This window comes from Myxine glutinosa, chromosome 13 (assembly GCF_964187855.1).
Source record: "Myxine glutinosa chromosome 13, kmMyxGlut1.1, whole genome shotgun sequence".
In the NCBI taxonomy this organism is placed as follows: domain Eukaryota; kingdom Metazoa; phylum Chordata; class Myxini; order Myxiniformes; family Myxinidae; genus Myxine; species Myxine glutinosa.
The window spans coordinates 40,765,924-40,779,539 of NC_136273.1; the positions used below are offsets into that span (position 1 = coordinate 40,765,924).

The window sequence follows — 13,616 nt, forward strand, 5'->3', positions numbered from 1 at the left end:
CCTCAATTTCTCGCTATTGGACCCCATGTCATTCCTTAAACCCCCGATCTGGTTTCCCATGTCATCCCTCAATTTCTCGCTATTGGACCCCATCCTTTGTTCTAACCGTTGGCTATTGGCCCCCATGTCCTCCCTCAATTTCTCGCTATTCTGGGCCAACAGGGCCCCTATTTGCACCATGAGGACTTGCATGTCCATCGGCGGCACGGGTACAGCTACCGCAATCCCCTGCGCGGCGCCGACCTGTTGTTCGCGCTCCTCTTCCCCATGCCTAGCGCCGCCATTTTGCGAACCTGCCGCCCTCACTGCTTCGCTCTCCTCATGTCCCTCAATTTGGTCCTGGATCGACCCTGCCTCACTCTCCTCTACCGGAACCCAGCCGTCTTGATCTCCCATAGCGCGACTTTCAAATTCTATTATTATTATTTTATTTTTTTTCAACTAAATATCGGGTGCTCCAATTTTGACCAAATTTTCCACAAAAAGCACAAAATTTTTAGTGCGGGACTCGAAATTCCACTCCCAGACACCAATTGTTACGGAAACGGAGAGGGCTTCCCTCGTTGCCCTGCGGAGATTAACCCGCCGTTCCTTCTACTAACCACTCTCCGTTCCTGGTCGTCCCAACGCTCCCTCCCGCCTGCAGCGCCGCCAGGGTATTCGGGCCAGAAAGTCGGAATGGCCTTCCCGGGACCTGAGTGCAACGCTCGGTCGTGAGACAGGGAAGAGACGGCCGTTCGAGCTACGGTTTTAGGTTACCGAGCGGGTTTAGTAACCCGTAGTTCGAACCATTAACAAACTACACCCGATTATAACGTTGGCCAAATCGCGCTATAGTGGGGCGGCTTAGCCCAAATATTCAAAAGAATTGTGCATTTTGTGATACAAGCACCAAATTTGGCACAAATGGACATTAATATGTTGCGAACATTTTCAGTTATTGGGCCACTTGAAATTCCGTAATTTTTTTTTTCAAATTTTTTCAAATTTCGTAATTTCAAATTTTTCGGGTGACACCGTCACAATTTCGGTCTTCGAGGCCGGCCGATAGGCAAAGTGTGACCGGAAGGGACGAGGTTCTCCTGACCACGTGGCCCTCGATCTGGGAAGCGAGAGGCGTTCCATTAGTGGACGCGCCCCTCACGCCCGACTTTTGGGCGGCCCCGGCAGGCCGTTTGTTTTGACGTTCCGTGACAGGCCCCGCACCCCCACCTCCGGGCCGACCGGAAGCTTGTGCTGAGTACATCATACCTGAACAACTCAGTGAGGCAGAACACAGCAGTGCACACCAGGGTGACCCCTTCAGTGCATAAACCAATTAACCTGTCCACTGCAGGGCATATAGAAATGAAGTTATTTTCTGCATATAATAATAATATAAGTTCAGTTCTATATAACAATTTCTGTTATCACCACTACCACTACAACTACCACTACCACTACTACAAGCTTTGTCTGGAATTTTGTGGACTAACAGACAAACAGACATACAGACAAGCTGGGATCAAAACATTACCTCCTTCCACCATTGAGTGTAGAGGTAAACATCATGGAAATTATATCATGCCCTAGATTTAATTCATGCTTACCCGTGTATTTGCTTCACTGGTTCACAAGGTCTTTTGCATACATGTAATTCAGACTCTCGTCTTCATTGCTGACCACACAATGTTCGCAACATATTAATGTACATTTGTGCCAAATTTGGTGCTTGTATCACAAAATGCACAATTCTTTTGAATATTTGGGCTAAGCCGCCCCACTATATCGGCCGGCCTCGAAGACCGAAATTGTGACGGTGTCACCCGAAAAATTTGAAATTATGAAATTTGAAAAAATTTGAAAAAAAAAATTACGGAATTTCAAGTGGCCCAATATCTGAAAATGTTCGCAACATATTAATGTACATTTGTGCCAAATTTGGTGCTTGTATCACAAAATGCACAACAGGTTTGCTATGCTGCTACACTACTATGCTAAATCAATGATAGAAAGGACACGACGACTGGGAAAGATGAAACGACGCAAGGGGGTACCGTTCTCAAGACCTCCGGAGGAGGGTGTAATTACAGTGGTGGAGAAAAGGGGTAGATTACAAGGCAGAGTGAGGTAAAGACACAGAAGAGATGGGCACTTAAATACAGTCTTATTTATTCCCAGACAGACCACGGACAAACGGACAAGGTAGACTCACACAGGGGTTGATGGCAGGAATGGACAGGTAGGTCGATGGCACAAGGTGCACCTTGGCTCGGGGACAGGATAAAACACGGTCCAAAGATGCAGGGAGGTCTCACAGCGCTCGGAGGGTACGTCTTGCTTGCTCCAAGCTCAGCGCGCATCTGACGTCACCTCTCTCTCACTGCGCATGCTCAACGGGGAGTGACACGCCCTCGGCTGGTTGGTTCCGCCCCAACTGGGGCCGGTCCGCCGCTTCCATTGGGTGCGGGGGTTACCGGGCTCCGCCCTTGACGAGGAGCCGACAGGGAGCCATGTTCTACCCCTGTTGGGTAACCCTGTCGAGCACATGTCCGATGGTGGCTCGTTGGGAAGGCCTGGTTCCCTCCCACCACTCCTACCAACCAAGCTGGAGTGAGGACGCGCACTCCCTGCGCTCGTTGTTGTTGTTGTTGTTGTTGTTGCTGCTGAAGAGAACTGTGAGGAAGAGCTGCGGGGAGGTATTGGGAGGTCCTAAACTTCCTAACGGTGCCATACAATCACATTCTGGTGCAACGAAGGGTCAGAATTAATGGAAACGAATCCTTAACTGACATAGACTAAGAATAACTAGCAAGATGTCCTATAGTTGTCTACATGAGATGCGGTGGACCTGGATGCGACATTTAATGGGGGAAATAGGGGGAGGTTGGGTCTACAGAGTGTTGTTTACAGAAAATGGGACTAGGGAATGGGGGATTGGGGAGAGTTGGGAAGTATTGAGGAAATAGGGGAATATTTACAAGCGGATATGGATGGATGCAAATCCCATATCCGCAACAATATATACACAAAGAATTAAGTTAAGCACCCCTACACAAAGAATTAAGTTAAGCACCCCCTAATATATATTCTTTGTGTATATGTATACATTGGCATATATTCTAAGGTTGCGAAGATGGTCCCTCCAATAGCCAATCTGGATGAATTGGAACGTGCATTACATCGGGAATGGAACAACCTGCCACAGCAACGCATACGACGGCTTACAGGGTCTATGAGACGTAGGGTTGAGTCAGTGATCCGATCACGTGGGTCCTACACACGTTATTGACGCAAAGATCGCTAGAGGTCTTCTCAGAACAATGACTGTACGTTAGAAAACATAAACGTCATCCACACTGTCCGTGATGGACCTATAGCTCCATACTTAAATTGAGGTGAAAATATGCCTAAAATTCCCAAAAATTTTCACCTTAAATTATTCAGAATAAAATATTGAAAACGGCATGATTGTTATGTTTTTATGTGACCATAATATCACTTCTCCAGAAAATATAGCAATATCATGGGTATATTACACTGTTTTGACGACAACAAACTTGTAATGTGCGAGGTTGTAAAAAAACGGGGGGGGTGCTTAACTTAATTCTTTGTGTATATATATATGCACAGATATATTCACATACATATTGTTGCGGATCTTCGAAGCCCGTTCCCGTTACAAAGGGGAGATTAAGCCCCTTTTTCTCCTTGGGTCTTCGAAACCGCGAGACCGAGTCGCCACTTCCAGGCAAACGTGGAAAAGGGTTTCGGGACAATTTCACACGTACCTTGAGTACCCACGCCGCAGCGGTAGCGGGGATCGAGTCTCCCACGAACCACACGTAATGGAGTACGCCAGAGCGGAATGCGTACCACGTGACTCGTGCTGTTACTTTTCTATAGGAACCCGATTGGAGCGATCTAATTCGAACCATGCGAGGTCAATGATGGAAAAGACGAACCGGTCGAATCAGAAGGAAGAACAGGGTTTATTTAAACTATTCACAGGAATTGGTAGAAGGAAAGGGACACAGGGCAGAACTTAGTCGATCTTACTTAAATCCCAGACAATGGGCCCACTTACACACACGGGGAGATGGAGGAAGGATGTTCGCGCGCCAAACGTGCCTGCTTCAGTCGCTCCGGGAACAGCTCACCCGGCGTGGCCCTCTGGCGGCCACGGCACGTATCCTGGCGAAAGCAGGCAGGAGGAAATCCTCGCGGCGCGTATTCAGGCAGGAGGAAATCGCGCGTCTGTGGCCGCGGCACAGGTCGTCTTTTACAGCGCGATTAATACTGCGCAGAGCGCGGGGAGCAGGGCAACTTCGTGTACAACGGGGTAATTCAGTTCATACGATATGACTAAATACTGACGCGCATTCCCAACTCGTCTGTACTCATTGGCGTCTCTTCCACTCATCTGACCTTCCCTGCGCTCATCTGAGAACTCGGAACTCATCTCATCTCATCTGCTTCAGAACTCAACTGAGGTGGGGGTGAGGGGGGGCTCTGGACAGGGTTATATGGACCCGCCCCAGAGTCTCACTCGAATGTTCCAAACCCCGCCTCTGCCGCAGTGGTAAGCCACTCCCCTCGAGCCCTGAATGGCAGCTCGTGCTTACCGTCAACTCCTCCTCCTCCTGCCCCGCCTTCCTTCGGCCTCGGTCGACTTGTTCAGGCCTGCCGGGTGGTATTTCGGCGCCAATACAAACCAAAGCGCCATAATGACACAAATTTCACTGGCCTACTCAACGCAAAACTAACACAGGAAAGGACTACGCTTACATTTACTAAGAAATAACTGAGCTTAAGCGAGGCTACATACAACAACACAACAGGCATTTTAAGGCCATTTTCCCTGCAAGAGCGGGGGTTAGCCTTGCGGTCCCCATGACAATGTTCTCCATTTTGCCCTATTTTCTGCATCTCCCCTTGTTAACCCCCTTCCCCGCATTTCTTCTTCGACCATTTTTAGCCAAGTCTTTGTCGGTCTTCCCCGTCCTCTACTTCCTTCTACATTCATTTCCATCACTCTTTTCAACCAGTCACTTTCATCCTTCCTCAACACATGACCAAACCATCTCAACCTGTTTCTCTTCACAGCATCCATCACAGGCTCTATTCCCATCATCTTTCGCAATTCATCATTTGTCTTCCTCTCTCTCAACGATACTCCACACATCCACTGAACCATTCGCATTTCCACCCTTTCCAGCCTTCGTTGCTGCTCTACGTTCATTACCCATGTCTCACTCCCATAAATCATAACACTTCTCACACATGCAGCATACACCTTTCCCTTCAGCTTCAATGACACTCCCCTCCTCGTCAGCACGCCACTCAGTTCCCGAAACTTCTTCCATGCACATCTCACTCGAGCAACCGTTGCCGAGTCTGATCCACCTTCTCCATTCAGCATGTCTCCAAGGTAACAAAATGTTTTCACACCTTCCAGCTTCACGCAGTCTCCAAGATCCAACTCAACATTCCCTCCATCTGCAGCTCCCTCTGTGCACACCTTACACTTGAATGTAGCTGCCACACTGGTTAATGACCCTCTCAAACCACTACATTTTTGATGAACCCACTCAGCGCACATTGTACATTGTACATTGAATGGAATTCACTCCGACACCCTTCCTGCACACAGCACACGGACACTTCCCAGTTCTTTCCACCTCACCACATGCTTTACCACTTGCCATCACCTTCGTTTTTCCGATATTCACCTTCAGACCTTTTGTCTCCATACATTCCTTCCACTTGTTCATCTTCTCCTTCAGTCCATCCATACTTTCTGCAATTAACACCAGATCATCTGCATACAACAACTCCCACGGTAAACCCTCCTTTACGTTCTGAGCCAGCACCTCCATCACAGCTACAAATAGGAGTGGACTTAGTACCGACCCCTGATGCACTCCCACCTTCACCTCAAACTCACCACTGTTCCCGTCCTTCGTCCTAACAGCTGTGCGTGCTCTTTTGTACATTGCCATCACTACTCTGATCAATCATTCCTCCACTCCTAACTTCCTCAATGCCCGTGTCACTACTTCACGTGGAACCCTATCGAATGCTTTCTCCAGATCAACAAACCCAAGAAACAACTTCTTCCTCTTCTCCATGTACTTCTGCAACTGCCTCACAATAAAAAGCACGTCTGTCTTTCCTCTTCCTGGCATAAATCCAAACTGCATTTCGTCAATCTTCACTTTCTTCCTGATCCTCCTCTCCAATACCTTCATTCCATGCTCCAATAACTTTATCGCTCGATACGAGCCACACTCCAGAGGGTCACCTTTCCCCTTGTATAGAGGGATGAGGGTACTCAGTTCCCAATCCACTGGAATGCGGCCTTCTTTCACCACCAGATTGCAGATCTCTGTCATTCTCTTCACACCCCAATTTCCCGCTGCCTTCAACATATCTCCCACAACTCCCGTTGGCCCTCCCGCTTTTCTACTCTTCATTGCTTTTATCGCTTCCTCAACTTCCTTCTCGGTTATCTTCTCTGCCGGTCCTAAAACTGGGTTACTCTCTATGTTGCCATCCCATTCATTCTCTGTATTCAACAGCATTTCCATATATCTTTTCCATCTTCCTTTAATTCCATCTGGGTCCACAACGATTTGTCCCACTTCATCCTTCAAGCAACTCACCCCCATCACATCACACCTCTCTTTCGCTATCTGCTTTGCAATCCTGAATACCGCTCTCTGACCCTCTTCCGAATCCAAGCGTTCTCCGAACATTTTCCTACATGCCTCCTGTGCCTTTGCTACCTCTTTCTTTGCAGCCTCCTTGGCTGCCTTATAACTTTCATGCTCTGCCTTTTCTGCCCCCATACCCTTCGCCTTCTGCCACTCCTTGAACTTCTTCCTCTTCTCGTCAAGCGAGGCTACATGTTGTCGTGTAACTAACTAAGAGGGGAAATTAACCTTTATTGCAAAACCGCAGCAATATATTGTTACGGACCGCGGATAAGGATGTTGATTTGCCGAGCGGATGGCCCCGCGGCCCTAACAGTTACCCCGACTAATCCGATTCCCGAACGTTGGCCAAATTCGCGCCACAGATATTCAATATGGAAAAGACAAAAGCGACATGGATGTGAAGAAGAAGAAGAAGAAGAAGAAGAAGAAGACGAAAAGGTTGGAAATACTACTAAATTTATTCCTTTTATTTACATGCTCAAAGTAACCAAGGAAGAAGGAAAGATAAGAAAATAATTTACAGAAGAACTCAGAGACAGTGCAATTATTAACTTATACAAGCTTAATTAAATACCCAGGGACAAGACTCACAGAACAAACTCACGTACACAAAAGGATGGAAAGGCAGGAGGTGGATGGCTGGAGGGAGAGGAAGGTCCAACGGGTCCTGCAGCACGATCGGCGCATTTCGCAGCCGCCGTTCCTTCGCGGCCCTGCTCAAAACTGCCGTCCAGGCCCCAAGCTGCTGTTGTTGCTGCTGTGGCTGTTGCTGCTGCTGCTGCTGTGGCTGTGTGGACGTCGCGTGCTCTTTTTAGGACTCGTCTCTCTTTTGGTCCAACTTTGGCGAGCAAGGCGACGAATAGCAGGCTTTGTGCTTCCCTGGATATCCTCCTGCAGTACCTTGCGCGCGCGCTTTTATAGCGCCTCCAGCGATCAAGCCACCGGCCTTTAGGACACGCCCATCGGTCAGCTCGCCTCGGCCCTGATTGGTGGGCACAGGCCCTCTGACCCCGAGCTGAGCACATGCTTAATGGCGGCTATTGGGGTGAAATCAGCAACCCACCGCTGTAACAAACCTGTGCCCCGTGCAGTTGGCAATGGAGGCTTGGAGGGGATGTAATTGGCAATCGAGGCTTGGCAATGAAAGTTTTTGGGAGTGGGAATGGGGAATGAAAGGAATCTACTCTATTTCACTTGGTGCAATGGAGTGTCATCTTAATGGAAGACAAGGCCTTACCCTAATACACATAATAAAGATATAACTATCAACCAGGGGGAAATCTAAGATTGGCTGACGTGATTGTTTATGACCTAATTCTGGGACGCCCTTTGACCTTTATACATAACTGGAGTAAGGAGGGTCCAGAATAAAGCAATATTTCACAACAATTTACTATACAATACAACACAATAAAAAAAACACAATCCTCATATCCGCAACAATATATACACACATATATATACACATGTGTGTGTATATATATATATATATATATATATATATATATATATATATATATATATATATATATATATATATATATATATATATATATATATTGTTGCGGATATGGGATTTGGCCTCCATCCATATCCGCTTGTAAATATTCCCCTATTTCCCCAATACTTCCCAACTATCCCCAATCCCCCATTCCCTAGTCCCATTTTCTGTAAACAACACTCTGTAGAACCGACCTTCCCCTATTTCCCCCATTAAATGTCGCACCCAGGTTCACCGCATCTCACGTAGACAACTATAGGACATCTTGCTAGTTATTCTTAGTCTATGTCAGTTAAGGACTCGTTTCCATTAATTCTGACTCTTCGTTGCACCAGAATGCGATTGTATGGCACCGTTAGAAAGTTTAGGACCTCCCAATACCTCCCCGCAGCTCTTCCTCATGGTACAACAACAACAACAACAACAACAGCGGCGGCGGCGGCGCGGGGAGTGTGCGTCCTCACTCCGGCTTGGTTAGCCGCCATTGAACATGTGCTCCGATGGGGTTACCACGCAGGGGCTCACTGTCAGCTCCTCGTCAAGGGCGGAGCCCGGTAACCCCCCGCACCCAATAAGAAGCGGCGGACCGATTCCATCTGGGGCGGAGCTAACGAGCCGAGGGCGTGTCACTCCCCGCTGAACATGCGCAGGAAGAGGGAGGTGACGTCAGATGCGCCTCAGCTTGGAGAGAAAAGGACGCCACCTCCAGCGCGACGATACCTCCCCGCATCTCTGGACCGGACCGGGTCGATTCTACCCCTGAGCCAAGGTGCACCTTGAGCTATCGACTGCCTGCCCTTCCTTGCCATCAATCCCTGTGTAAGTCAGTCTTGTCCCGTTTGTCTGTGGTCTGTCGGGGATAGATAAGACTGTGTCTAAGTGCCCATCTTTCTGTGCTTTACCTCTTACCGTGTAATCTACCCGTTTCTGCATCACCAATTATAGCCTCCTCCGGAGGTCTTGAGAACTGTACCCCTTGTGTCGTTGCATTAATCCCAGCCGTTGTGTCCTTTCCTTCATTGATTTAGTGTAGCGCGATTCGGCCAACGTTCGAGTGGAATCGGGCGGGATAGGGTTCTAATCGGGGAGTAACTGTGCGGACGCGGTAATACCAAACCGCTCGGTAAACTAACATCTAACACCGCGTCTGTAACAATATATATATATATATATATATATATATATATATATATATATATATATATATATATATATATATATATATATATATATATATAAATATATATATATATACATATGCATATATAATATACACATATACATATAAACACATATACATATATATATAGGGCAAAATGGAGAAGATTGTCATGGGGACTGCAAGGCTAACCCCCGCTCTCGTAGGGAAAATGGCCTTTAAAATGCATGTTGTTGTTGTATACACGTGTATACACACACACACACACACACACACACACACACACACACACACACACACACACACACACACACACACACACACACACACACACACACACACACACACACACACAGAGATTTTTACATCATTTTACAATGCCAGAAGAGGACAGATTTTATATGGAATTTGAACCTCGACGGTCTCAGTGTTTTGGGAAAAGAGTTCGGATGATATTCCCAAACAGGGCAACCTATCTCCCTTGTTCAATGGTGCCGTAACAAGTACCCAAAATGGTTCAAACTTATTTACACAACTAAAGTAGAACGCAATGTGCTAGATAACGATCAATTTGGGTGTTCTGTTCCATTATACTGTTACCTTTTCCTACAAGATAAGACCGACTTAAAAACAAATTAAAACAAGTAGAAACGATACCCGCACTACGGGCGAGGATTCAATTGGGAGGCCCAAATGAAAAGGCAAAATATCAGAACTTGAAGGCTTTTATTTTATTTTAAATGATTTATATAAACATCCGTTAAATCATAGCACATGCAAATCATCAAAATCTAAACAGTATTTGTAGAATTTCAATAAAAGCCACATCACTGTTCATATCGGTAAATATTATTCCATCGTGTTTGGAAAAACTGGAAAATTGAAAAAATTGGAAAAACAATATAGCCTACTCCAGGGGGTCCCAGGAAAACCCACCCAAAATATCGTTGCGATCGGTTCAGCCATTTTTGCGGTACCTGAGAACGGACGGACAGACGGACATTTGGTGAATTATAGTAAGATGAAGTTAAGACACAGCAACAGTAGTATAAATTTATATGTCAAAATGGGTTTCTTAATTTGGTTTAATGGCAAGTTGATGAGATTTTGTTGTAAAGAGTAGACAAGGCAAATTCCCCTCCTTTAAATATCGATTTGAACAAATAGTCTTACCTAATATTCTGAAACGGGTGGGTGTGACAACACCCGCTCCATCGACCAATCATGGTGCATGTCCTGACAAAAGGACGTGGAGCCAAGGACACACAAACACGCAACTTTGACACGGGACGTCCCGTGCCACATCACGTTTACACTACATCAACACCACATTAATTCAATGCATCAGATTATAGAATCAAATACACTAGGGGAAGAGAGTAGGGGTTGGGGATTGCGGAGATAGGCATGGGGGAGGGTGGAGAGAGACAGAGTGAGAGTGAGTGAGAAACACATCCTCAGGGTAAAGGATTAGAGATTTTATTTATTTATTTTTTCGTTTTCCCTGCAGTGGTTAGGGGAGAAATTTGTTTAGGATGCCGGCGATAGCTCACCTACTCTCACTTATTTAATTTTTGCGATAATTTTAATAATTTCAAATTAAACCAGAACGGCACTCAGTAGTTGGTGAAGTGCCATATCACTCAATGGTGAAGAATCACTTAAAAAATTATACTAGCTGGATCTGGATCGGGATCTTCACCAAAATCGAATATATTTGTCCTTGTCACACACACAACCTGTCCACCAAGTTTCGTCCAAATCCATCCATAACGTTTTGAGATATCCTGCTATGTTTCGTTTTTAGCCCTAACTCCCAATGGTGAAGAATCACTTAAATTAAATAATTCTCAAATCCGAATCCATATTCAGATCTTCACCAAAATCGAATATATTTGTCCTTGTCACACACACAACCTGTCCAACAGGTTTCGTCCAAATCCGTCCATAACGTTTTGAGATATCCTGCTATATTTCGTTTTTAGTCCTAACTCCCAATGGTGAAGAATCACTTAAAAAATTAAATAATTCTCAAATCCGAAACCATATTCAGATCTTCACCAAAATCGAATATATTTGTCCTTGTCACACACACAACCTGTCCAACAGGTTTCGTCCAAATCCGTCCATAACGTTTTGAGATATCCTGCTATATTTCGTTTTTAGCCCTAACTCCCAATGGTGAAGAATCACTAAAAAAATTAAATAATTCTCAAATCCGAATCCATATTCAGATCTTCACCAAAATCGAATATATTTGTCCTCGTCACACACACAACCTGTCCACCAAGTTTCGTCCAAATCCATCCATAACGATTTGAGATATCCTGCTATGTTTCGTTCTTAGCCCTAACTCCCAATGGTGAAGAATCACTTAAATTAAATAATTCTCAAATCCGAATCCATATTCAGATCTTCACCAAAATCGAATATATTTGTCCTCGTCACACACACAACCTGTCCACCAAGTTTCGTCCAAATCCGTCCATGACGTTTTTAGATATCCTGCTATATTTCGTTTTTAGCCCTAACTCCCAATGGTGAAGAATCACTTAAAAAATTAAATAATTCTCAAATCCGAAACCATATTCAGATCTTCACCAAAATCGAATATATTTGTCCTTGTCACACACACACACCTGTCCAACAGGTTTCGTCCAAATCCGTCCATAACGTTTTGAGATATCCTGCTATATATCGTTTTTGGCCCTAACTCCCAATGGTGAAGAATCCCTTGAAAAATTTTAGTAGCCGGATCCGAATCCGGATCTTCAACAAAATCTAATCATTTCGTCCTTGTCACACGTGCTACATCTCTGCCAAATTTCGGTAAAATATAACATGTTCTAACTTTTTCTTTTATTCTGTTCATTTATTGATGAGGGACGGGGAGTTCAGGGAGGAATAAGAAAAAAAACCCGGCACCACGTTCACGTCTTGACGAGCCAACAGCCGGCCGGCACATGTATCCAAACACCGATAATATTAATAATATGGGAAAAAAATTCAATGGGAAATATTTCCACCTGTTATAAATATTCGATCGATGTGCAAAACATACCAGCGGGAATTTGACTGCAGCCACCTTGAACCCAAAGGCAACCTGCGTGGAGAAAAATCTCATCGCCATCACCTCACGCTTGCTCCTGAACACTTCCCGCCAGTGAAAGCCGGTTGCGCATGCGCATTAACTCACTTAAATACCACTGACGTTAGGGTCGTTCGTAACACATGGCACATACAGTGAGGCCTTCGGCGCGGGGTTTATACACAAGGAACTTTGACGCAGGGTTTGTCATGATCTTACAATTTGTATTACTTTATAAAACCTGAATGTGTAAAAAGGAAGTTTTTTTTTTTTTTTTAATAGCTTTTATTGTTGTGTCCCGTTCCCCAATGGAGGGCGGGAGACGACGTCGCCGGGGGTGTGAGGGAGGCTCGGCCGTTCCCAGGCAACGCTTTCCAACACATTTGTAAATATGACGTCAATTATACGCAACGCGAACGCCATGGTATCTGAATTTATGAACAATTTGACAATAAGACCTCATGTTGTTCATATATTTGGCGACGGCTGACGTGATAGCGCTTAGGCTAAAGGTACGCCACTGAGGTTCGAATCCGACCCAGCTATAATAGTATAAACTGTCGTCCTGGTGTATTGCAGGCAAGCGAGACATCAGTGTGAGCCGTCCTTCGGCTTAACATCGACGTTACTGCCTACTGGACGTCCCATCTGCTGGTATTAGCTACGTGCCCTTCGCTAAGAGTGGGTGAGTTATCGCCGGCATCCATGCGCCATGATGTACCTTTGTGTATCCTTGTATATAGCTAGTCGGTAAAATCAAAAAACTGTTCACATTGTGATACAAGCATGAAATCTGGCAGTTATGCTCTTATGCCGATACTCTTTAAATCCAGTCGATTAGCCACCTCGAAATTAAACACGGCGGCCATTGTTTTCAAAATGGCCGCTAAAATGTGCCATAAACTTTTTAATATTGAATTTACGATGTACGTTTATGGCACATTTTTTGGATGCACGTTTATGCCAATTTATTCATTTTTCATGCTGCCAGGTGGTCTTCCTGTCAAACTGGGTGAACTGGGTAAACTGGGTAAACTGGGTAAACTGGGTAAACTGGGTGAAAGGTGGAATTTTTCTGACGGCACGTCTCACATTTCTGGAGGGGTGGGCGGATCTTTTCGTCATAACAAGTTATTATATCCCCACCCGAAGGTGGACAGAGGTTATGTT

At 45.5% G+C, this 13,616-nt stretch overlaps 1 protein-coding gene and 1 long non-coding RNA gene across 7 annotated transcripts in view; one reads left to right on the top strand and one right to left on the bottom strand.

Moving 5' to 3' along the window:
* LOC137438865 (branched-chain-amino-acid aminotransferase, mitochondrial) overlaps positions 1-12,697 on the bottom strand; it is a 115,993-nt gene extending 103,296 nt beyond the window's left edge. Inside the window, exons 1-2 of one of the 6 annotated variants that reach the window (XM_068134299.2) lie at positions 12,420-12,529; positions 10,295-10,335 (exon numbers count right to left, since the gene is read on the bottom strand). In XM_068134299.2, the coding sequence (XP_067990400.2) occupies positions 10,295-10,324 (30 nt within the window). In that variant the 5' untranslated portion in view covers positions 10,325-10,335; positions 12,420-12,529. Of the gene's footprint in view, positions 1-4,066; positions 4,174-10,294; positions 10,336-10,531; positions 10,725-12,419 lie in introns of those variants that run through there. The other 5 variants (XM_068134300.2, XM_078767360.1, XM_068134298.2 and 2 more) reach the window with 5 other exon arrangements.
* Positions 1-13,616, top strand: part of LOC137438867 (uncharacterized) — a 137,873-nt gene that overhangs the window by 104,622 nt on the left and 19,635 nt on the right. Inside the window, exon 2 of the long non-coding RNA XR_010986807.2 lies at positions 13,026-13,131. This is a non-coding gene — a long non-coding RNA (uncharacterized LOC137438867). The remainder of the gene's footprint in view (positions 1-13,025; positions 13,132-13,616) is intronic.